Raw genomic sequence first — 26,901 nt, forward strand, 5'->3', positions numbered from 1 at the left:
AGGTATATTTGGAGGAAGACAGTGTATAAACTTGGCCTCCGTCGAGTTCTTCCATCTACTGACTCTCAGGTAGAGTGGAAAGAATACAGAGTTTCCACTAGTCAAATCCATGTTTGAATCTTAATTTGTCATTTCCTAGCTGTATGACCTCCAGCAAGTTTGAGCTTCTGTGAGCCTTGGGTTCCTCATCTTTAAAATGAGAATGTGATATTGTGAGAATTAGTGAAGATGTATGGAAAGGATTTAGTGTGTGGTACTCAATAAATGGTGCCTATAACCTATTCTTACTGTTGTTTAGCTGTATCCCTTCGTTGAATGATAGGTTGAAATATGATGTTGTCATTATTTTAGTTGAGTTGTTGTGCTGCTTGGATGGCAATGACTAGCGAGTTGATTTATAGAAAAGAACGTTTCCTTGATTGTTCCCTAGTGGCCACATTGGAAATTGCTAAGGTTAGGGAAAAATTATCCACCCATATCATTGGTGCTGCTATTAGTATTAAAAGGGAATACAAGTAAGTGCCTGTTGTCCCACTCCTGCCATGAGTGAAAATTATTTTCATTTTTTCTCAGTATAATTTTAAACTTTATTTCTTTGTAACTGTGTTTTTCTCCGTCAGCAATGTCACCTGTAGACAAGCTGTTAAATACTTGGGAAAAATCTATTTAAGTGATAATTTTCAGGAAAGGTTATTAATGCCTTTTAATCTGTGGACCTAATACCTGGTACTGGCCTCTGACTTCTGATCACATGAAAATGTTAAAATTGGCCTGCAATAAAAATAATTTTTTTGTATGCCTGGACAGTTTTGGTGAAAGTTAACAGCAAACTTTTTTATCGTTCCTTCAGTAGTGGTTTGCTATTCCTACACAAGTACCACGTCAACCCCAACCTCTACCCCTGTTCCAAGTGGCAGCATAGCAACGGTTAAGTCTCCAAGACCTGCCAGTCCTGCCTCCAATGTAGTTGTCTTGCCAAGTGGAAGTACTGTTTATGTCAAAAGTAAGTGATATTCTCAGTGTTATCAGGGCCTTCTTGGCTAAATGCTGCAGTCTAGGCTCTGATTAGACCTGCCTTCCTGGATTAAATCATTGGTCCACTAGCTGTTAGTAGGTTAGTTTTTGAAGATTTTAAAGAATTCCTTTCTTTACATATGACTAGGTATATATTGCTTTTTTAATCAGTTCTGGGGTTTCAGAAGTGACTTCATTTTCATTGTCTGTGGGTAATCTGCCTTTGAACTGTGTTATCCTTAAGAATTCACTTTTTTGATTGTCATGAAATAGAAATGTTGTGAATAGAAACTGAAGGAATGTGCTTATGTAATTTATTCAATATTTCTCCTATAATTTTAATCTTTGTAGTATTTTCTTAGATTATTTTATATAATGTATTATCCAGCTGTTATATTCAGTGAAACATTCTAGAGAGCCTATCTTTATTTCTAATTGACTGTAATTTTTGAAGTTTCTTTTGTTTGTAGTTTTTAATTCCTTGATTCTACCCTATGAAGCAGTTTGGTGTCCTGTTCATTTTTTTTTCATTTTTTTGTTTTTAATTTCTGTTAAGACAATGTTGCTTTATATATACATTTTGTAATTTATAAAGAAAAGGGGCCGGGCACGGTGGCTCACGCGTGTAATCCTAGCACTTTGGGAGGCCGAGGCGGGCGAATCATCTGAGGTCAGGAGTTCAAGACCAGCCTGGCCAACCTGACGAAACCTCGTCTCTACTAAAAATACAACAACAGCAAAAAGTTAGCTGGGCGTGGTGACACATGCCTGTAGTCCCAGCTACTCGGGAGGCCGAGACAGGAAAATTGCTTGAACCCAGGAGGCAGAGGTTGCAGTGAGCCGAGATTGCGCCACTGCACTCCACCCTGGGCGACAGAGCAAGACTCTGTCTCAAAAAAAAGAAAAAAAAAAAAGAAAAGTGGTTGATTTGGCTCACGATTCTGCTGGTTGGAAAGTCCAAGTTTGGGTGAGGATCTTATGCTGCTTCAACTCATGGCAGAAAGTGGAAAGAGAGCAGGTGTATGCAGAGAGATCCCATGGTGAGAGAGGAAGTGAGAGACAGAAACTGAGGAAGCCAGAATCTTTTTAAATTTTATTTTTTGCTTTGTTTTTCCTGTCAACTGGAGGTGATTAATATTTGATTTTCATTTTTCTCAATATAGTTATAAACTTGATTTCTTTGTAACTTAGAGGTAAAGTTTGCTGTTTTAGACAGGAACAATTCTAGGTCTTTGTCGGCCCTGTTTAAATTAAAAGTTAAAAAATTGAAGGTGTAGGGGTTATATTTTATTACTAATTTCATGAGTCATGCTATATAATTGTTTATGTCTGCTCTGCAGAGATTTTCTATGTTAACTTGCTGTGTTTCATGTTTCTCACTTGATTTTTAAAAAGTCTACAAAAACAGTTGAGGCTTTAGTTCATAAAGAAAAAACGCAGAATCTAGGACTATTAATTAAATTTATATCTGATTTCTGCGGATTTAGCCAAGGTGGTCTTTTAAAATAACTGTAGAGACCTACTTTTTGATCATTTTTAAAACACTAGGCTGGAGCCGGGCTCAGTGGCTCACGCCTGTAATCCCAGCACTTTGGGAGGCTGAGGTGGGTGGATCAGTTGAGGTCAGGCGTTCGAGACTAACCTGGCCAACATGGTGAAACTCTGTCTCTACTAAAAATACAAAAACTAGTCAGGTGTGGTGGCAGGTGCCTGTAATCCGAGCTATTTGGGAGGCTGAGACAGGAGAATCACTTGAACCTGGGAGGCAGAGGTTGCAGTGAGCTGAGATCGTGCCATGCACTCTAGCCTGGGCAACAGAGTGAGCCTCCATCTTAAAGGAAAAGAAAAGAAAAGAAAACACTAGGCCAGGCATGGTGGCTCATGCCTGTAATCCCAGCACTTTGGGAGGCCGAGGCGAGCAGATCACCTGAGGTCAGGAGTTTGAGACTAGCCTTGCAAACATGGTGAAACCCCATCTCTACTAAAAATACAAAAAATTAGCCAGATGTGGTGGCAGGTGCCTGTAATCCCAGCTACTTGGGAGGCTGAGGCAGGAGAATCACTTGAATCTGGGAGACGGAGGTTGTGGTGAGCTGAGATCGCACCACTGCACTCCAGCCTGGGCAACAGTGTGAGACTCCATCTCATAAATAAATAAATAAATAAATAAGTAAAATACTGAAAGTGCATCTCAAACATGAAGAAACTATTTCATATAATATGTAGTTTTAAGTAACAGGAAGATTATTGCTTTATACTCAGAAGTCATACCAACAACATTAGTTTGAGATGTAGTTGTTTATTTACCTAACTTTGTATGTGCAAGGCACTATACTGGGGAAACAAACCAATAAGACTTAGTCATTACCCTCTGGGAGCCCCTTACTAATGGGAGATATGTAGACAATCACATTGCCATCTGGTAAGTGGTACAGCTTAGGGGAGAGGTGGATTAGCTTTGCTTAGAGGAATAAGGGAAAGCTTCACTAAGGAGATGGCTTGTAGGATGATGATTGCAGAATGATGAAGAGGTCATTGATGTTAGGTGGTATTCCCCAAGGAACAATAATATATGGATACTCAGAGATGGATAGAATGTGGTTAAGGTGGCTTTGGGGAATGGTTAGCAGTTCAGAATCCCAAGATTATAGGGGTACATGGGGTTGGATGTAACAGGTATTGTGTTCTTGGAAAGATATGGAGTCTTGAATGATATGGTAATGATGTTGTGCCTCATCTTGTAGGGAGATAAAAACTACTAAAGGATTTTAGGCAGTGCATAGGCATGATGAGATGTGAAATTTTGCAACTAGTAGTAGGATTGAGGGTAGGTAGAAGTGGACAGACTGGAAGCATGGACATCTTTTAGGTGATTGTTGCTAAGATACAGGCAGGAGATAAGAAGGCCCGACATGACCATAGGTTTAAAGAAAGGAGGGAAGGCCAGGCACGGTGGCTCACGCCTGTAATCCCAGCACTTTGGGAGGCCAAGGCGGGTGGATCACCTGAGGTCAGGAGGTCAAGACCAGCCTGGGCCAACATGGTGAAACCCTGCCTCTACTGAAAATATAAAAATTAGCTGACTGTAGTGGCGGGCATATGTAATCCCAGCTACTTGGGAGGCTGAGGCAGGAGAATCGCTTGAGCCTGGGAGGCAGAGGTTGCAGTGAGCTGAGATCACACCACTGCACTCCAGCCTGGGCGACAGAGTGAGACTTTGTCTTAAAAGAAAGGAGGGAAGGCATTCAGAGACCACTTCTCTGAGGGAGGATTGATAGAACTTATTGGCTAATGGCTTAAGACAGAGAGAGGACAAGGATGATATAAAGATTTTAAAAATAAAGTGTATAATGCAAGATTAGTTTGGTATACATATAGCAGTATTGTCATTGCCCTTCAGGTGTAAGCTGTTCAGATGAAGATGAAAAACCCAGAAAACGAAGGCGAACAAACTCTTCCAGCTCCTCTCCTGTTGTTCTAAAGGAAGTTCCAAAGGCCGTTGTTCCAGTCTCAAAGACGATCACTGTGCCTGTGAGTGGTAGTCCCAAGATGAGCAACATCATGCAGAGCATTGCCAACTCCTTACCACCCCACATGTCTCCTGTAAAAATAACCTTCACTAAACCATCAACACAGACAACAAACACAACAACACAGAAGGTATGTGGTGGAGGGAGTCTCTGCCTGCCAATTGTTTCTTTCAGACGGTATGATTCAGATGTAATAAACATGCACTGAGTGCTTACTATGTGCTTGGCATTATGCTGGGGATGTTCACATCTTTTACTTTGTTTAATTCTCCAGATAAGGCTTTGGGATAGGTATTATTATTTCAGTTTTGCAGATGAGGCTTTGCGATGTTAAATGACTTGCATAATATGACACAGCCGAATCTCTTCTAAGAATTATGCTCTATTTTATAGTTGTAATCCTATTTGGAAAAAATTTAAAATAGAAAAAAATTTTAACCTATATTTGTATGACCTTCCCTGTAGCAACTCAGGTTTTAATTTGCCAAAGTAGTAAAGTTGTCAGGTGTTTCATAGAAGAAAGGAAGGATATAATTAAGTGAATAACTTTTGTTATCTTCTTTTTAAATTCTTTGTATGCTGTTATTAATTCATTCCTAAACTCTTCTCTAAATATGTTGAAGTCATTATTATTTTGTCAGTTTCATGTTTTTAGACCCCTCTGTCTTCCCACACTGATCTGGATGGACCATAATGGCTCTCTAGGCTTGTTGTACACCTATATTTCTGGGATCGCTCTTTAACCATCATTCTGATCTTCTTTGTTAGTTTCTTTGCTTATTTTGCCAGAGCATATCCTCCAGTAGCTACCTGGTGTATGGGTGGATGGAAAGTAAATTTTTGGGGACCTTGCATGGTAGACTGCAAATTTCTTTATTCTACCTTCCCACTTTTTTTATGGTTTAACTAGGAAAAGTATTCTAGGTTGGAAGTGATTTTCCCTGTGAATTTTTGAAGATGTTGTTGCTCTGTTGGCTTCCGGCTTCCATTATTGATTTTGGGAAGTCCAGTACCATTCTAATTTCAGATACTGTTTTTCTCTTTACAAACTTTCAGTAACTTTCAGAATTCTGAAACTTCAAGGTAATGTTCCTTGGTGTGGGTCTTTATTTCATCGATTAGGTTGTATACTCAGTGGGCCCTTTTATTCTGAATATTTATGTCCTTCAATTCTGATACATTTCTTGAGTTATTTGATTTGTCTCTGTTTTCTGTTTTTGGATCACCTGTTATTTGCCTATTGAACTGCCTGGATTGATCCATTTATCTTTCTCATTTCCATTTTCCATTTGTTTGCATTGTTTTCCTACTCTAATATAATGGAAAAAGCCTGTATTTTGGAATTGGACTTCTTGGATTCAGATCCCAGCTTTTGCCACTTACTAGCTGCGTGACTGTGGGAAAACTAAACTCTCTACCCGAGTTTTCTCATCTATAAAACAGAGAAAACAATGTATTTATTTTATAGGATTTTTTGGGTGTAAATACATGAAATAATATATGAAAAATTGTTACAGCCTTGCACGTAGTAAATGTTCAGTATTTTTATTTTCTTTATCATTTAATTTTATTTTTCACTACATTTATAGAGTTTTTCATTTTTGCTCTCATACTTTAAATTTCTAGTAACTCTTTTTCTCTCAAAGTTCCTTTTAAAAAAAAAAAAGCATCCTACTCTTTCATAGAAGCATTGTATTCTCTTACCTAATGAGATTCATGACAATTTTTTAAATGTTTTCTTCTTTCATGTTCTCTCTGTAAGTTCCTTTTATCTATTTGTTTTGATCTCTTTTATTTAGTTTTCTTAAGTGTCTGGCTGTCTGCTTACGAATGAAAATAGGCACTAAAAAGGTGACAGAAAGCTCTGTGTGTATGGGTGGGACATGCTGACTGGTGACTTTCATCGTAAATTGACCTAGCTGGACTATTTTGTTCAGGAACATCCACTACCCCTTTACCTCCACCATTTGTCACTGTCTTTAGGGCTTTTGTTTGGACTGGTAGGATTGTTCAGAAATATCCCAGTCTCCTGCCTTGAGTAATATAAGCCTGGTTGGCAGTGTTTTGTTTGGGGGTTAAATAGAGGGAAAGGGCTGGGTGGGCTCACCATTCATGATATATATACTTTACTTATCTCCTCTGTTTTTAGCATAGTACCTGGCCCCCCAGATGTGCCTGATGTCATTAGATTTCTTTGTCAATCTCCCTCATGACAGTAAATTCTTAGCCTTCCCTTAGGATGGGGGAGAATAGCTAGGGATCTAAATCGTTCTTAAACAGTTTTTCAACTAATTTTCCTCTCTTTAGTTGCATGTTTATCCCCACTTCAGAAGTATCTGGTGTTCTCAATTCCTGAGTCTTTCTGGGGCTCACAAATGCAGGCTGCCTTATTTTTTGTTACTCTTTACTGCCTTAGGTTTTTACACTCTTAGATATGCTTAATCCATTCTTATTTGTCTGTTTTTCAGTTTCCAAACTTTATAGCTGTTGTCACCTTTTTGTTTTGACCTTATAGGTTTATGTGCCTTTTCCCTTTAAAAAAAAAATCCCTTCATGCTGTTTTAGAGGGATTTTGGGGAAGGACTGGAGGTAAATTCTGTGTTCGGTGTATGGTCTTTCAACCTTTGAATCTTTACTCCTGTGATAACTTCCCCTTAAAGAACCTCCTCGAGTTTCTTGCAAAGATGTCACTATATAATATATTAAAAATTATCATTATTAGTAACTAGAAGTGATAATGAGCTGATCTGTGGGATGTAATTCTATTTTCAGTCTGAAGATGAGGGATTATGGTATGATATTAGAATCAAACAAAAACTTTGAGAGTCAAGAGTCCTGGGTTAGAATCCTAGTTCTTCTAGTATGACCTAAATAAATTAGTCTTTCTAAATCTGTTCACTCATTTATGAGATGAGAATGATGTCATCTTAGGACATTATTGCAAGGATTAAATGAGATTGGATGTTTAAAGAGCAACGTAAGGTATGTATTCAACAATTGTTAGTTCCTTCCCTTGCAGGTATTTTATGGAGTGTAGAGTTTTGTTTATTTACACTGTTGATTAATGAGCTGTTCCAAATAAATGAATTCATCAGTTCATTGAAGCATATCCCTTCATATATAGAAATTAACTATTTTTGATGACTTCTTAAGTTTTATACTGAGGATAATTTTTACATTTTTATTTGATGACTCCAAGATAATCTTTCTGAATGTCACTTTTTATATGCTATTATAGTTATTGCTTTCTAAGCTGGCCCTATATTAGGTGGCATCAGTCTGCTGTGCCCTGAATTTTTAAGTCTACTTACTATAACGCTTTTAACTGCCTTTGTTGCTGGATCTTATTTTCTCAGTAATTCTTCTCTCTTCCCTGCTTCTTGTCTAGTCTTTTAATTTAGTATTTGAGAAATAGTAAAGCAAAGCTGTAGCTAAAAGCGTACCTACCTCCCATCCATATCCTTCTATTCCTGTACTCTGTTTTATTGTTATTCATTATACTTACAACTAGTTGATATTATATTGCAAAGTTGTTTATCTTCTATTTCTCCCAGGGACTATAAGCTGCTAAGGGTAGAGACTTTGTCTTATTCTTCAATGTATTCCCTAGTATTTAGAAAAGTACCTGGCATGTAGTAAGTGCTAATTAATATTTGTTGAATGAGTAAATTAATTAATGAATGAATAGAAGTATCTGGTTCCAATACTGGCTTAGCTACCTCCCTTGAGCCTGTTTCTTTATAAAATAAAGATGATCATAGGCCGGGTGTGGTGGCTCACACCTGTAATCCCAACACTTTGGGAGGCTGAGGCAGGCGGATCACCTGAGGGTAGGAGTTCTGAGACCAGCCTGATCAACATGGAGAAACGCTGTCCCTACTAAAAATACAAAATTAGCCGGGCGTGGTGGCACATGCTACTCGGTAGGCTGAGGCAGGAGAATCGCTTGAACCCGGGAGACAGAGGTTGCAGTGAGCCAAGATTGTGCCATTGCACTCCAGCCTGGGCAGCAGGAGCTAAACTCCATCTCAAAAAAACAAAACAAAACAAAAACTTAACATATACATACAGTGAGTGCTCAGTAAATGTCACCTAACACTATTAACTTTTCAGTCTTCTTCGGTAGACTTAGCTAAAAATACGTGTAGTAGATGAGGACTCAGTGAAGTTTGTGAACTTTTTTTAAGTTCATTGACTTTACCATATATTTATTTTTATTTTTTTTCTTCTGAATTTTCCATTGAGAATGGATAGTTGAGGTTTTCAGACTTGTGATGTTTAAAAGAGGGCATATTTATCTCCCAAGTTATATATGAGCCATACCATGAGAGTTCAGGTTCAGAACCTTAGATTTGGCTTACTATGGTTAAAAAAAACAAATGTTTAAAACAAATTAAATTAAAAATAAGACTCATTCATTCCACAAATATTTATTGAGCACCTACTATGTTCCAGATGTAAAACTGTACTCTTTTACTTCTTGTGTACTCAATGCCATTACTTTTATTATTTTGTGGACAAGCTGATATGGGTAGGACTAATAAATGTTCTTGGAGCTTTATGTTTTTCTTTTGCTTGGGTAATTGGATTTTTCTGAAATCTATCCAAGGCTGTTGCCATTATTGCATTCACTTTGGATTTGTCACAAATCCTGTATAAGGCAACTTAGGAATTATTGTAGGTGAAGTGATTTTTATATTAAGTATAATTATTTATGAATTTGTGGACTTTATTCAAATTCAAATAGGTAATATATTTTCAGGGTAGACACATTTCCACCTGTGTTAATGTGGTGCCTTCATTTTAAATATAACATTGATGCAGCACTTATATATCAGAGCAGCAGAATTTAGCTTTATGCCTTCATGTGCTTGATTGATATTTTTCATTTTGTCCTTAGGGTGCAAGTCCCAGCACTCTTAAGGAGTTTTTGTGAGTGCTAGAAGGTCAGTAATTTGAATTATGGCCTGAATAAACACTGTTTGGTTCACTTGGTTTTAAACCCCTATACTTCCTCCTGTTGTAATGAGTAACTTTAAAGTACAAGTAGGTTTCCTCCAAGGTGGATCTCTAATGAAGGATAACTTCTTTTCAGATCAGAAATCATCTTGCAGGCTGAAATCTCAAAATAGATTTTATCATTTGTATCTGTAACCTAAAATATGCTCTTAAAGACTCTAGATTCATTTTGCTGAAGTTTTGTCTTAATGTTAAAGCCTACATGTATACTCTAATTCTGAAATTGCAAATATTTGGTACAAGTGTGAATGCTTCCCTTGCCCTTGCCCATGACAGACATTGCTAATTAACTGTGGCATACTTTCCTGCTAAGCCTTGGTGAATTCTTATCTGGGCCTCAAAGTCCTTATAAGCATTGTGCTCCAGGAAGCTACTACAATTAGTTCAGAACTGGCAAAAGTGAACCCTAATTGCCATTACTACTCTAATGGTTTGGCTGTGGCAGCAGCTGTGAATTCTTTGGATTCTCAGAGGTATCAGAATTTGGGAAAAAAATAAGAAAAGTTTTAAGTGAAACAAAGTATATTGAAATGCATTTTCAGATTGATTTGATGTATAATGCCTTTACTGATATCCTTTTCACATTTATTAAGTAGTAGTAATAAGCTACTAATAAGTACCATTTGTTGACTGCCAAATATTGACAACCTGCTATGTGCCTAGCACTATGTCAGATGCTTAACATCATTATATCGTTTAATCCTTGTAATGACTTTGCAAGATAGGTATTATTATCCCCATTTTATAGATGAAAATTGGAGCCCAGAGATTCCAACATGTCCAGGGGCCTGCCATTTTTAAGTGGCAGAGGCAGGATCTAAGTGCAGGTTCATTTAAGCTTGTGGTCTTTTTGCCATATTGGTCTACTTCTCAGCTTGTATCATGGTTGATTGTTGTTTTCTAATAATGCTATATAGGTATTTGCTGATCAAGTCTATCTATAAATATGCTGGTTGACTCTATATAGGTGTTTGCTGATCTTATGTATCTTTCTTGATGCCTCAAATAATTAACTAACAAACTCCTTAAAGTAATGGACAAGTACTTATATCTTGTAATTCTCTGTAACACTGGATAAGAACTTATATCTGGTAATTCTCTGTAACACTCAAAGTATATAATAACAATGTTATGGTCCGAGCTTCTTTGAGATGTAGGTCCTGAGTACAGATATATTCAGTAAATTTTGACTGACTCACTTCTGGCCTTCTTTAGAAGTGATATAAAAATGAAAAAGAATTTTCCCTTAAATTCATTAGATTTTTCAAAACAGTTTTTCTTTTCTAGCTAGGTACAAATAATTTCATTTAAAGAGGAAGGAGATAATCTGCTCTTTTTTGGGTTTTACTATACCACCCCAGAATAAAAATGTGATACTACAGACTTCTAAATAATTTTTGTGTTCTCATTTGTAAAATGGGGATAATAATAGTACACGTATCATAGAATTGTTAGGAGATTTAAATAAGCCAATACATATTAGCCCTAGGAGCTATTCTTGATTCCGTTCTTTTCCTTAACCCTGCCATTTCCATTCATCAACAAATCCTATTCTCTCTACTTTTCAAAATAATCTGACTTTGATCACTTTTCTTTATTTCTACTACTAACACTCCGGTGCAGGCAGCCTCTATCATTTTCTGCTTGGTCTGATGCAATAGTTTAAGTGGTCTCACTGCTTCCCCTCTTGCCTCTTATCATGTAGCAGCTAGAGTGATCTTTTAAAATATACATCAAATTTTGTTTTTCTTCCTACTTAAAATATTCCTGTGGCTTTCTATTATACTTAGTATAAAAATCTAAATTCCGCATTTGATGTAGCCTCTGCTTACTTTTCCAACTCCTCTTTGCCCTATGTGCTTTTTGCTACACTGCTTTCTTTTCTGTTTTTAAATTTATCAAGCTACTTCTGACATTAGTTCCTTTCCTTCATATATTCTCTCTGTCTGGAATGATTTGTCACTAAATCATCTACAGTTTTCTAGTTATACTGGCAAAACCTTGACATCTCTTTCCTGCCTCTCTTTTTCTCCATTCTTCATATCAACATACAAGCAAATCCTGTTGGCTTTTCCTTTGCAGTGTATTCAGAATCTGTTCACTTTTTACTTCTTCCACCACAAATACTTTGTTCACCATCATCCCTGCCTGGTTTGTTACAGGAGCTTCTTAATTTGTTTCCCTGTTTCTACCTTCATTGCCGTACTGTACTTTTTACCTAACAGGTAGAGTAATGATTTTTTTAAAAATGGACTTTATTTTTTAAAACAGTTTTAGATTTACAGAAAAATTGAGAAGATAGTACAGAGTTCTCATATACTCTGCACCCAGTTTTCTCATTCTCTTTGTTTTGTTTTTTACCAACTTCCTGATAAGTCTCCTTTATTCTGAACATTTTACATTGGTGTGATACATTGTTATAGCTAATAAAGACTATTAATGCATTAATGTTAATTAGATCCATGGTTTATTCATATTTCCTTGGTTTTTACCTATTATCTTTTTCTGTTCCAGGATACCATATTATATTTAGTTGTTATTTCTCTTTAGGCTCCTACTGATTCCTCTTTACTGTGAAAGTTTCTCAGACTTTTCCTTTTTTTTGATGACCTTGACAAGTTTGAGGAGTACTGGTCAAGTATCTTGTAGATACCCCAACTGTTAGAATTTGTCTGATGTTCTTCTCATGATTAGACTATGATTATGGGTTTTTGGACAGAAGACCTCAGAGAGAAAGTACCTTTTTCATCACATCATATAAAGGGTATATACTGTCAACATGCTCTTACATGGTTTAGTCCTTCATTACTTCTCTGCAGTTGTCTACTACTACTTTGTACCCTATACATTTCTATCCCGTTCACTAGATCTTTGAAGTTTCTTGAACATACCAAGCTTGCTTCTGCTTTAGGGCCTTTGTATTTACTGCTCCCTGTGCTGATGGATGGTCTTCTGGGTAGCACCATGGTTCATATCCCTACTTCCTTCTGGTTTCTGTTCATATGTCACCTTACTGAGAGGTCTTTATTGAATACATTACTTAAAAAATCATACAGTGCTCCCATCATTCTTTATTCTCCTACCATACTTTTTTGTCTCTTCCATTTGTCTCTGCGTGACATATACTTACATTTCTGTTTATTTCTCTCCCACTACTAAAATGTAAGCTACTTGAAGGTATCAACTTTGTTTCTTTTGTTCATTCTTCTATTCTCCAGCGTCTAGAACCATGCCTGGCACATAGTAGGTGCTCAATAAGTATTTATAAACGAATGAATGTTTAAATTACTTTCTAGAAAGAGTGTGCCAATTTATACTCCCTAAGTAGTATGCTGAAATGTCTACTTTCCTGTATCTTATACAGCGTTGATGTTATCTTTTAAAATATTTGATTTGTAAAATTGTTGCTTATAAATGCATTTTGATGATTACTAGTAAAGGAAAATTTTAATATATTTTTAGCTGTATATTCTCTGTTGAATTGCTTCTTCGTTTTTCATAAGCTATTTTTAAATTATATATAACTAACTGTGAGTCTAGATACATTAGTAGTTTAGTAGGTACATAAAAATAACTTATTTTTTATTCCTTAGGTTATTATAGTCACCACATCACCAAGCTCAACCTTCGTGCCCAACATTCTCTCCAAATCCCATAACTATGCAGCAGTCACTAAGCTTGTACCAACGTCAGTCATTGCTTCTACAACCCAGAAGCCGCCAGTTGTTATAACTGCTTCACAGTCCTCTCTGGTCAGTAATAGCAGCAGTGGCAGCAGCAGTTCTACACCATCACCTATTCCTAATACAGTTGCAGTAACAGCTGTGGTGTCCTCTACACCATCTGTGGTCATGTCAACAGTAGCACAAGGTGAGTGCTGTTTCACAATTTAATTCTGTCACAGTTGCTATATGGAATTTTGAAGAAAACTTGGTGGATATGTTTCTCTGCTTTGGATATGAAGGTCCCTACTGTTAGACCCAAGATCACCACCCCATGTACCCCAGTTTGAGAATGTCAAGATGGTAGGTGATTCCATTTTCTTATATTAATATGCTTGCCCCAAGTTGTTTTGCACAATACCTAATTACCTGGGCTGCTAACATTCACAAAATGTAGGTTAAATCTTGTCACTATAAATTTCAAAGGGCTGTACAAATATCTTTAATATAATGAAATTTTTAAATGAGAAATTTGAAATTATATTACCATAGGTTCTTCAGAGGAAACATCAAGTACACATCCTCTTCAAAGTAAATGATAAGAGGTAGGAGGAAGAAGATGGTTTCAAGGATATGCCATTTGCTTTTTCTTCAGTCTCCTACATTTTTCTTTTCTTTTTTTTTTTTTTCTCGTTGAGACAGGGTCTCGCTCTGTCACCCAGGCTGGAGTGCAGTGGAGCAATCTTGGCTCACTGCAACCTCCACCTCCCGGGCTTAAGTGATCCTCCCACCTCAGCCTTCTGAGTAGCTGGGACCACAGGCACACACCACCATACCCGGCTATTTTTTTTGTATTTTTGGTAGAGACGGGGTCTCACCATGTTGCCCAGGCTGGTCTGGAACTCCCGAGTTCAGACAATCCACCCGCCTCAGCCTCCCGAAGTGCTGGTATGACAGGCACGAGCCACTGTGCTCTGCTAGTCTCCTAATTTTCTGTATGGATAGATGATGGAAATATTAACTGAAGAGCAACTGAGACCTGAACTCAAGGGCAATTGCTGCTTAATAGCAGAGTAGGCCGGGCACAGTGGCTCACGCCTGTAATCCCAGCACTTTGGGAAGCGGAGGCAGGTGGATCACTTGAGTTCCAGCCTGGCCTGTAACATGGTGAAACCCTGTCTCTACTAAAAAAATACAAAAATTAGCCGGGCATGGTAGTGCACACCTGTAATCCCGGCTACTCGGGAGGCTGAGGCAGGAGAATCGTTTGGATCACTTGAGGTCAGGAGTTCAAGACCAGCCTGGTGAACATGGCTGTACTAAAAAAATACAAAAATTAGCCAGGCATGGTAGTGCACACCTGTAATCCCAGCTACTCGGGAGGCTGAGGCAGGAGAATTGTTTGAACCCGGGAGGTGGAGATTGTAGTGAGCTGAGATCCAGCCCTGGTGACAGACCGAGACCCTGTCTCAAAAAAAAAAAAAAAAAAAAAGCAAAGGAAAGGAAATGTGGAAATCTGAGTTCCATTTTAGCTTAGTTTCTTAATACCTTTGTGTTCCTCCCATATGAAAGACAAGACAAATAGCATATCATCAGAAATGTCCTTTTTTTAGTGTTCGTAGGTCTTAAGAGAGTGATTAGAGGGAAGCATATATTATATAGAATTCATACCCATATTTATAGTCTGTCAAAGGGAGCTTGGAAGGAATATAGAAGGGTACTTGGTATTAGTTTTCATTGAGTTTTATGTGAATAATATATAACTTAAGACAGATTGGGGCTTGGAAATATTCTAGTTTATGAACTAGGAGTGAATGCAAGCACTCAAGTAGGAAAACAGTGTCTTGATTGCTTTAATGATGTATTGTGTATTTTATGTAACTGTTAGCAAGGAAGGGATTACATAGATATGGATGCAGTCAGTATTTCTTCACTCTGCAGCTGTTATAGTAGGATATGGGAGCATCTGTCATTATTTTCTAGTTCTGATACCCATTTAATGTCTCAATCAATGACAAGATGTAGTAGTCTTCAAATTTCCTTTTATGTTACCTTAAGTAATTAAAAAAAAGTCCAACATTTCTATTTATACAGCAGTGAATGAGAATATAGTCCTGTTAAATACAGAAATATATATTTTTTGAGATAGAGTCTCCCTCTGTCGCCCAGGCTAGAGTGCAGTGGCATGATCTTGGCTCCCTGCAACCTCCGCCTCCCAGGTTCAAGCAATTCTCCTGCCCCAGCCACCCCAGTAGCTGGGACCTCAGGTGTGTGCCACCACGCCCGGCTAATTTTTGTATTTCTAATAGAGGTGGTGTTTTGCCGTGTTGCCCAGGCTGATCTCGAACTCCTGGCCTCAAGAGATCCTCCCGCTTCAGCCTACCAAAGTGCTGGGATTACAGGTGTGCACCACCATGCCCGGCCTAAATATAAAAATAATTTTTATACAGAAAATTTGTTTAAAATGTTGGTTACAAACATGTTCCGAATTCACCATTTTATAATTTGAAGGTTGAGAGAAGGAAAGGCCACCTGACTCCTCACTCGACTGATCCGTGTATCAACACTAATATAAATTATCATCTGTTGATAGTTGTTTTTCTCTGCCAATACTCATCAAACAGTTTGCTGGTTTTACTGTATTAGAAAGATTACTGTTTTTCTAAGGTAGATGGTACTATTTGAGATGAGAGATATTTCTCTTGGTTACTAATAAAATATCTTGAAGCAAAATGAATATTCCAAGCTTCTAATTTTCATTCTTAATTTTCTCCAGGTAGCCACTGAATCTCTTAGGAACTTAGGACTTTCTTCATTTTCTCCTTTGCTTCTTAGCATTCTACATCTCTTTGAGCCTTAAGTAATTATAGGGGAGCTGGATGTGACATCTCAGAGATTTCTCTTAAAGTCACTGGAAGTTAATAGAGAATGAAGGAAGTAAAAGTAAACTCTGAGTATAGATACTCAAGGAAACGATGTGATTATTTTGTTTCTGTTCGAGATATTTAATTTAGATGTTATTAGTACTAAGAAATCAAGGAATTTTATTTTTTTTAAACAAGGTAAATATTGATGGAAATGGTAACACAGACTGCGTTTGTGATTGTGCCTGCAGGACTTCTGTAGCAGCTCCTGTGTGGGTACATCAGGCAAGAGGGCATTCAGTGTCTCCTACTATGGACTAGAAACATATTGTTTTAGGGCTGATGTATCTCTGGTTGTGCCTGTAGGGATAGCTGGTTGTAGAGGGGAAAGGGTCTTAGCAGTAACTTGGTAAATGACTCCATGTTTGTAAGTGTAGTGATGGTCCACACTGCATTAATTGATGTAGTTATGTCTCTTTTAACTTAGCAGTCTTCTCTCTCTTTTGTCCTTGCAACTTACTTGTTGAAGAAATAACTAATTTTTCTGAGAGTTTCCCATAGTCTGGATTTTACTGATTTCATCTGTGTATTGTAGTTTAACAAGGTCTCCTGTTCAATGCATTTCCATAAAACTGGTAGCCAAATCTAGGAGCTTGATTAGATTCAAGTCTGATTGTTTTTGGAAATAGGAAGAATGAACATTTTATAAGTGGTGGTGTATGCTTCTTGTTGCATCGTTTTAAGAGACACATAATGTCTGTTTTTTCCCTTTAGTGATGTTAACATTGACTAGAGGATACAAGTGTTACCAAATGGTTTTAATAGCTATTGATAATCTTTGCCTAGATCTATTATTTTATTGGTTGTTGCAAAATGCATTTTATCTTTATTTTCATTTATTAGCTAGAATTCTTAAAGAAGTACTTTCCTTTATTATTATTGCTTACTCTGAGGTACAATTCATATGGGAAAAGCAGGATACATGCATGATTATTTCTCTTTATTTGTATGTTTTCAGATGAATTGGTTCATTGGCCAATAAGATTTTCACTCCCCATATTATTAAGATTTTTGATGTCTATCAATATATTGCAGATCTTCCTTCTGGTGCTCACATTGTTCCATCCTTGCCAGTGGGAGCCTCTTAGTTGGTTTCTAAATTCTTTTGACACAACTACATTAGTCTTTAATAGTGTCCTTGTTTTGTGGTATGTTGAGATGTTCCAGGTTCATCTTGTACATTTTCTCCCCTAGACTTGAAATTAGACATTTCTTCAGGGAGTCCTGGTTTCTTAGTGAAAAATGGTGTTTAGATACCACAATCTGGGCATTGTGGGGGTGGTCATTACTACTGTATTGGTCATTGTTTCTGCATTTTATTGGTGGACAGAGCTACAGTTCTTTTCTGTTTAAGAGGAAATATATCGTCGTTTCATACTGATATTACCAATCCCAATTTATAATTATGGGTTTTAACTTTTTCTATTTGTATGTTTGTATTTTTTTCTGTCCTGATGATTCAGGAAGGATCTTTAGGAATCAGAAAATCCTGATTCCTAATGATTAATAAAATTATACCTTTAATGTATTGTATAATACATAATAGTTTCAGAATAACAGAACCAATATGATTATTGAACATAAATTTTTATTGTAGTTATTTAGTTTTTAAGGGTATTCTAAGGATATACAATCAAATTACTGTATTTAAAAGTCACGTGAAATTCTTTTCTCTGTAGTCAAGCATTATAGGTTAATTTATTTCTGGTTTTTTTTTGTTTTTGTTTTTTGTTTTTTTTGGATTGTCATTTTGAAAGTTTTTGCTAAATTTTATTTATAATTATATAACATATTTATGTAGTTCCAAAATCAAATCCACAAAATCAGGTATGTTCTGAGAAGTCTGTTTATCTATGACTCCAACAGTCTGTTCTGTCCTCCCTGATAGGTAATCTTTTTAATTTTTATTTCTCCTTTCATTTTTTAGCATATAAGCAAATATGTATTTATTATATTTTACTTTTTTCTTAGATAAATGTAATATGTTATACAAACTGTTGTGCACTTTAATGTTTGGAAGGAGTAATTTTTAATTTGGTGGTTATAAGTCTGGTGCTGGTAATACAGAAAGAGGTAATAGCTGAAATGTGGTTTGTGTGTATAGAAGGAAATAGTTTATCTTAGATGACTGCTTCTTCATAGTTGATTCATCTTCCTTTTTCCTCCAGATTTTGTACTTAACAGACTAGAAGCTGTAATTAGCTTTTATTGTTATCTCTCAAATCCATTCTCAAATGGGCTATTATTTCTTAGATTGATTCCACTTTTTATTCTGCCTGTTTCTTAGATTAATTGTTGCTACTGTTTTTTTTCTTTTACTTTGGTGAGAAAAATTTGCTCTCATCTTGTTCTTTTTATGTTATTTTATGGATTTCATGAATTATTTACCCAATGTTGTGACAATCTTCTGCTGACCTTTTATTTTCCCTCCTTGACCCATCTTCAACCTAACAAGTTACTTCCAATTACGTTGTTTCCACAAATACTCCTGCTGTCTGCACTTTATATACTTTCTTTAGGCTGGCCCTGAATGCAGTTTCTGTTTTCCATTCCCATTTCACAAAATACCTTCCCTGTGAAATCCCCCCTTATCAGTTCAACATGGTTCCCATTTAGTATCTAAAAGCATTTAAAAGTTATTTAAAACCTAACAATATTAGTAGGTCAGATAGTTTAGGAGAACAATAGAGAACAAAGCGCTACCAGTAATCCCACCACTGTACCACAATAGCACTTTCTATTTGCTATATTATTACCTTTTTACCCATGTGAATAATTTTTTTTTTTTTTTTTGAGACTGAGTCTCGCTCTGTTGCCCACGCTGGAGTGCAGTGGTGCGATCTTGGCTCACTGCAATCTCTGCCTCCCAGGTTCAAGCGATTCTCCTGCCTCAGCCTCCTGAGTAGCTGGGATACAGGCGCGTGCCACCATGCTCAGCAAATTTTTGTATTTTTAGTAGAGAAGGGGTTTCACCATCTTGGTCAGGCTGGCCTTGAACTCCTGACCTCATGATCCACCTGCTTCAGCCTCCCAAAGTGCTAGGCTTACAGGTGTGAGCCACCGCGCCCGGCCGTGAATAATATTTTTTACATATTTGGAATAAAAAGTTCATATTCTATTTGGTAGCATGCTTTCTTCATATATCGTTGCTTCGTTAACATTTTTCTATAAATATCCTAATTATTTTCAGAGCTGTTTAATATTTTTATTATTGTTGCATAATTTATTAAATTTATTATAATATATAATGTATAATAATTTATTAAATTATTCCCTTATTGTTGGGTATCCAGTGTGTTTCCAGGGTTTGATATTCTAGATTTAACTATAGTGAACATCTTTGTGAATTTAATTGAGCCTTCCATTTTCTTAGAACCAGCACTCAGGAGCAGGATTACCAAATAGAAGAATTGGAATTTTTTTGTAGAGTTTACTAAATACCGTATTTTGTCCCCATGAACTATATACCCTTTCAGAATATTTCATTAGTATCTGGCCACTATTAAGTCCTTATTCTTCTTGTTTAAAAAAAAATGGGGCAGAGGGAATAATTTTGGCGATTAAAGAAAAATTGAGTAGCATACTGCTTAACCATACAGTTTGATCATCCCTAATCCGAAAATCTGAAATCTGAAATGCTCTAAAATCTGAAGCTTTCTGAGTGCCAGCTGATGCCACAAGTGGACAATTCCACACCTGACTTCATGTGGTAAATTGCAATTAAAACACAGGTGCACACCACACAGTTTATTCAGTGTTCCCAAGGGAAAAAAGACTCCTTCTGCCTTCTGTAGCAGTGATATATCTTTTCCTTGCACACCCAGATTCCCCTCACACAAGCACTTCCACAGAGGGTAATAAAATGGCATGTATGCAGGCTGGATGCGCCAATAACAGGTTCCCCGCAATGCCCCACATGGGGCCAAGACCTATGTGCATCACTTACTGTGTTTTTTTGCTTATTTTCTGTTCTGTGGTGTAAAGATGTTGAAAATGTCCAAAAGGCCTGCAGATACCCCTGAGGGGTAATAGTGACAAGGACACAAAGAAGCACTTATGTTTATCTATAGCACAGAAAGACAAGCTGTTGGAGAAACTGGACAGTGGTGTTAAGTGTGCAGTGTGTTGCAGAAGAGTATGGTGTTGGAATGACTACCGTATATGACCTGAAGAAACAAAAGGATAAGCTATTGAAATTCTGTGCTGAAATCATGAACAGAAGTTAATGAAAAATAGAAATACACTGCACAAAGCTAAAAATGAAGATTTCGATCACGTATTGAAAAAGTGGATCCATCAGCATTGGAGTGAACTCATGTCACTTAATGGTAATACTGGTCATGAAACAAGCAAAGATCTATCATGATGAACTAAAAATTGAAGGAAGCTGTGAATATTCAACAGGCCATTTGCAGAAATTTAAGAGGAGACACGACATTACAGTTTTAAAAATTTGTGGTGATAAAGCATTTGTTGATGATGAAGCAGCAAGAAGTTCATTGACAAGTTTGCCAAAGTCACCGCTGGTAACTATCTTATGCCAGAACAAGTCAGTAATGCTGATGAAACATCACTGTTTTGGTGTTAATGCCCCAGAAAGACACTGGCTATAGCAGATGAGACAGCTAATACAGGAATTAAGGATGCCAAGGACAGAATAACTGGGATGGGATGTGGTAATGTAGGAGGCATTCATAAGTGCTGTGATGGGCAAAAGCTTGCATTCTTGCTGTTTTTAAGGAGTGAATTTCTTACCAGTCTGTTATTATGGTAACAAAAAAGCATGTATTACTAGGGATATCTTTTCTGATTGGTTTCCAAACATCTTGTACCAGCAGCTTGTGCTCACTGCAGGGCAGCTGGACTGTGCAACGATGGCAAGATTTTATTTCTTGATGACTGTTCTCATCTTCCAGTTGAAATTCTCCTCAAAAATAATGTTTATGCCATGTACTTTCCCCCAGTGTGACTTTATTAATTCAGCCATGCGGCCAAGGTATCCTTAGACCAGTGAAGAGTTAATATAAAAATGCTTTCTTGGGGGAGTGGCTGGCAAGGTAGCCAAATAGGAACAGCTCTGGTCTGCAGCTCCCAGCGAGATCAACACAGAAGGCAGGTGATTTCTGCATTTCCAACTGAGGTACCTGGCTCATCTCACTGGGACTGGTTAGACAGTGGGTGTAGCCCATGGAGGGTGAGCCAAAGCAGGGTGGGGTGTTGCCTCACCCAGGAAGCACAAGGGGTTGGGAAACTCCCTCCCCTAGCCAAGGGAAGCCATGAGGGACCCTGCTGTGAGGGACAGTGCATTCAGGCCCAGATACTATGCTTTTCCCCTGGTCTTTGCAACCCACAGACCAGGAGATTCCTTCGGGTGCCTATGCCACCAGGGCCCTGGGTTTGAAGCACAAAACTGGGTGGCCGTTTGGGCAGACACCGAGCTAGCTGCAGGAGGTCTTTTTGTTTTGTTTTGATTTGTTTTGTTTTTGAGACAGAGTCTTGCTTTGTTGCCCAGGCTGGAGTGCCATGGCGCTATCTTGGCTCACTGCAAGCTCTGCCTCCCGGGTTCACACCATTCTCCTGCCTCAGCCTCTCGAATAGCTGGGACTACAGGCGCCCGCCACCACGCCCGGCTAATTTTTTGTATTTTTCGTAGAGATGGGGTTTCATCATGTTAGCCAGGATGGTCTCGATCTCCTGACCTTATGATCCGCCCACCTTGGCCTTCCAAAGTGCTGGTATTACAGGCATGAGCCACCACGCCTGGCCAGGAGTTTTTGTTTTTCATACCCCAGTGGCACCTGGAACACCAGCGAGACAGAACCATTCACTCCCCTGGAAAGGGAGCTGAAGCCAGGGAGCCGGGTGGTCTAGCTCAGTAGATCCCAACCCCATGGACGCCAGCAAGCTAAGATCAGCTGGCTTGAAATTCTCGCTGCCAGCACAGCAGTCTGAAGTTAACCTGGGATGCTCAAGCTTGGTGGGGGGAGGGGTATCCACCATTACTTAGGCTTGAGTAGGTGGTTTTTCCCCTCAGAGTATAAAGAAAGCCACCAGGAAGTTCGAACTGGGCGGAGCCCACTGCAGCTCATCAAAGCTGCTGTAGCCAGACTGCCTCTCTAGATTCCTCCTCTCTGGGCAGGGCATCTCTGAAAGAAAGGCAGCAGCCCCAGTCAGGGGCTTATAGGTAAAACACCCATCTCCCTGGGACAGAGCACCTGGGGGAAGGGGCGGCTGTGGGCACAGCTTCAGCAGAGTTAAACGTTCCTGCCTGCCAGCTCTGAAGAGAGCAGCAGATCTCCCAGCACAACATTTGAGCTCTGCTAAGGGACAGACTGCCTCCTCAAGTGGGTTCCTGACCTCCATGCCTCCTGACTGGGAGACACCTCCCAGCAGGGGTTGATAGACACCTCATACAGGAGAGCTCTGGCTGGCATCTGGCAGGTGCCCCTCTGGGACAAAGCCTCCAGGGGAAGGAACAGGCAGCAATCTTTGCTGTTCTGCAGCCTCCACTGGTGATACCCAGGCAAACAGGGTCTGGAGTGGACCTCCAGCAAACTCCAGCAGACCTGCAGCAGAGGGGCCTGAGTGTTAGAAGGAAAACTAACAAGCAGAAAGGAATAGCATCAACATCAGCAAAAAGGATGTCCACACAGAAACCCCATCTAAAAGTCACCAACATCAAAGACCAAAGGTAGATAAATCCATGAAGATGAGGAAAAACCAGCGCAGAAAAGCTGAAAATTCCAAAACCCAGAATGCCACTTCTCCTCCAAAGGATCGCAACTCCTTGCCAGCAAGGGAACAAAACTGGACAGAGAATGAGTTTGACGAATTGACAGAAGTAGGCTTCAGAAGGTGGATATTAACAAACCTCCCCGAGCTAAGGGAACATGTTCTAACCAATGCAAGGAAGCTAAGAACCTTGAAAAGAGGTTAGGGGAATTGCTAATTAGAATAATTAGTTTAGAGAAAAACATAAATGACTTGATGGAGCCGAAAAACACAGCACAAGAACTTTGTGAAGCATACACAAGTATCAATAGCCAAATCAACTAAGCAGGAGAAAGGATATCAGAGATTGAAGATCAACGTAATAAATGAAGTGTGAAGACAAGATTAGAGAAAAAAAGGATGAAAAGGAATGAACAAAGCCTCCAAGAAATATGGGACTATGTGAAAAGACCAAACCTGCGTTTGATTGGTTTACCTGAAAGTGGCAGGGAGAATGGAACCAAGTTGGGAAACACTCTTCAGAATATTATCCAGGAGAACTTCCCCAACCTAGCAAGACAGGCCAACATTCAAATTCAGGAAATACAGAGAACACCACAAAGATACTCCTCGAGAAGAGCAACCCCAAGACACATAATCGTCAGATTCACCAAGGTTGGAATGACGGAAAAAATGTTAAGGGCAGCCAGAGAGAAAGGTAGGGTTACCCACAAAGGGAAGCCCATCAGACTAACAGCGGATCTCTCTGCAGAAACCCTACAAGCCAGAAGAGAGTGGGGGCCAAAATTGAACATTCTTAAAGAAAAGAATTTTCAACCCAGAATTTCATATCCAGCTAAACTAAGCTTCATAAGTGAAGGAGAAATAAAATCCTTCACAGACAAGCAAATGCTGAGAGATTTTTGTCACCACCAGGCCTGCCTTACAAGAACTCCTGAAGGAAGCACTAAACATGGAAAGGAAAAACCAGTACCAGCCACTGCAAAAACATACCAAATTGTAAAGACCATTGACACTATGAAGAAACTGTATCAACTAATGGACAAAATAACCAGCTGGCATCATAATGACAGGATCAGATTCACACATGACAATATTAACCTTAAATGTAAACAGGCTAAATGCCCCAATTAAAAAACACAGACTAGTAAATTGGATAAAGAGTCAAGACCCATCGGTGTGCTGTATTCAGGAGACCCATCTCATGTGAAAGACACGCATAGGCTCAAAATAAAAGGATGGAGGAATATTTACCAAGCAAATGGAAAGCAAAAAAAAGCAAGGATTGCAATCCTAGTATCTGATAAAACAGACTTTAAACCAACAAAGATCAAAAAAGACAAGGGCATTACATAATGGTAAAGAGATCAATGCAACAAGAAGAGCTAACTATCCTAAATATATATGCACCCAATACAGGAGCACCCAGATTAATAAAGCAAGTTCTTAGAGACCTACAAAGAGACTTAGACTCCCACACAATAATAGTGGGAGACTTTAACACCCCACTGTCAATATTAGAAAGATCAACGAGACAGAAAATTAACAAGGATATTCAGGACTTGAACTCAGCCTTGGACCAAGTGGACCTAATAGACATCTACAGAACTCTCCACCCCAAATCAACAGAATATACATTCTTCTCAGCACCACATCACACTTATTCTAAAACTGACCACATAATTGGAAGTAAAACACTTCTCAGCAAATGCAAAAGAACGGAAATCATAACAAACAGTCTCTCAGACCACGGGGCAATCAAATTATAACTCAGGATTAAGAAACTCACTCAAACCTGCACAACTACATGGAAACTGAACAACCTGCTCCTGAATGACTACTGGGTAAATAACGAAATTAAGGCAGAAATAAATAAGTTCTTTGAAACCAATGAGAACAAAGACACAATGTACCAGAATCTCTGGGACACAGGTTAAAGCAGTGTTTAGAGGGAAATTTATAGCACTAAATATCCACAGGAGAAAGCAGGAAAGATCTAAAATTGACACCCTAACATCACAATTAAAAGAACTAGAGAAGCAAGAGCAAACACATTCAAAAGCTAGCAGAAGTCAAGAAATAACTAAGATCAGAGCAGAACTGAAGGAGATAGAGATACGAAAAACCCTTCAAAAAATCAGTGAATCCAGGAGCTGGTTTTTTGAAAAGATTAACAAGATAGAAAGACTGCTAGCCAGTCTAATAAAGAAGAAAAGAGAGAAGAATCAAATAGACACAATAAAAAATGATAAAGAGAATATTACCACTGATCCCACAGAAATACGAACTACTATCAGAGAATACTATAAACACCTCTACGCAAATAAACTAGAAAATCTAGAAGGCCAGGCGCAGTGGCTCATGCCTGTAACCAGCACTTTGGGAGGCCAAGGCAGGCAGATCCCCTGAGGTCGGGAGTTCGAGACCAGCCTGACCAACATGGAGAAACCCCATCTCTACTAAAAATACAAAAAATTAGCCGGGCATGGTGGCACATGCCTGTAATCCCTGCTACTCGGGAGGCTGAGGCAGGAGAATTGCTTGAACCTGGGAGGTGGAGGTTGTGGAGATTGCGCCATTGCACACCCAGCCTGGGTAACAAGAGCGAAACTCCGTCTCAAAAAAAAAAAAAAACCTAGAAGAAATGGATAAATTCCTGGACACATACACCCTCCCAGGACTAAACCAGGAAGAAGTCAAATCCCTGAATAGATCAATAACAAGTTGTGAAATTGAGGCAGTAATTAATAGTCTACCAACCAAAAAAAGCCCAGGACCAGATGGATTCACAGCTGAATTCTACCAGAGGTACAAAGAGGAGCTGCTACCATTCCTTATGAAACTATTCCAAGCAATAGAAAAAGAGGGACTCCTTCCTAACTCATTTTATGAGGCCAGCATCATTCTGATACCAAAACCCAGCAGAGACACAACAACAAGAAAATTTCAGGCCAATATCCCTGATGAACATCAATGAAAAAATCCTCAATAAAATCCTGGGAAATTGAATCCAGCAGCACATCAAAAAGCTTATCCACCATGATCAAACTGGCTTCATCCCTGGGATGCAAGGCTGGTTCAACGTATGCAAATCAATAAACATAATCCATCACATAAACAGAGCCAATGACAAAAACCACATGCTTATCTCAATAGATACAGAAAAGGCCTTTGACAAAATTCAACACCCCTTCATGCTTGAAACTCTCAATAAACTAGGTATTGATGGAACGTACCTCAAAATAATAAGAGCTATTTATCACAAACCCACAGCCAATATCATACTGAATGGGCAAAAGCTGGAAGCATTCCCTTTGAAAACTGATACAAGACAAGAATGCCCTCTCTCACCACTCCTATTCAACATAGTATTGGAAGTTCTGGCCAGGGCAATCAGGCAAGAGAAAGAAATAAAGGGTATTCAATAAAGGGTATTCAAATAGGAAGAGAGGAAGTCCATGTGGAGAAATTGGAACACTTTTACACTGTTGGTGGGAGTGTAAATTAGTTCAATGATTGTGGAAGATGGTGTGGCGATTCTTCAAGTATCTAGAACCAGAAATACCATTTGACCCAGCAATCCCATTACTGGGCATATACCCAAAGGATTATACATCATGCTACTATAAAGACACATGCGCATGTATGTTTATTGCAGCCCTGTTCACAATAGCAAAGACTTGGAACCAACCCAAATGCCCATCAGTGGTAGACTGGGTAAAGAAAGTGTGGCACATATACACCATGGAATACTACGCAGCCATAAAAGAGGATGATTTCATGTCCTTTGCGGGGACACGCATGAAGCTGGAAACCATTATTCTTGGCAAACTAACACAGGAACAGAAAACCAAACACCACATATTCTCACTCATAAGTGGGAGTTGAACTATGAGAACACATGGACACAGGGAGGGGAAGATCACACGCTGGGGCCTGTTGGCAGGTGGGGGGCAAGGGGAGGGATAGCATTAGGAGAAATAACTAAGGTAGATGACAGGTTGTTGGGTGCAGCAAAGC

At 38.6% G+C, this 26,901-nt stretch overlaps 1 protein-coding gene across 36 annotated transcripts in view; it reads left to right on the forward strand.

The window, feature by feature from the left end:
- EMSY (EMSY transcriptional repressor, BRCA2 interacting) overlaps positions 1 to 26,901 on the forward strand; it is a 107,791-nt gene that overhangs the window by 15,406 nt on the left and 65,484 nt on the right. For 19 of the 36 annotated variants that reach the window (XM_016921655.4, XM_016921644.4, XM_016921647.4 and 16 more), the window contains 3 exons: positions 851 to 1,003; positions 4,415 to 4,674; positions 13,157 to 13,433. In XM_016921655.4, coding sequence (XP_016777144.1) covers positions 851 to 1,003; positions 4,415 to 4,674; positions 13,157 to 13,433 — 690 coding nt within the window. The remainder of the gene's footprint in view (positions 1 to 850; positions 1,004 to 4,414; positions 4,675 to 13,156; positions 13,434 to 26,901) is intronic. The other 17 variants (XM_016921648.3, XM_054662545.2, XM_054662544.2 and 14 more) reach the window with 2 other exon arrangements.

Source organism: Pan troglodytes, chromosome 9, assembly GCF_028858775.2.
Source record: "Pan troglodytes isolate AG18354 chromosome 9, NHGRI_mPanTro3-v2.0_pri, whole genome shotgun sequence".
In the NCBI taxonomy this organism is placed as follows: domain Eukaryota; kingdom Metazoa; phylum Chordata; class Mammalia; order Primates; family Hominidae; genus Pan; species Pan troglodytes.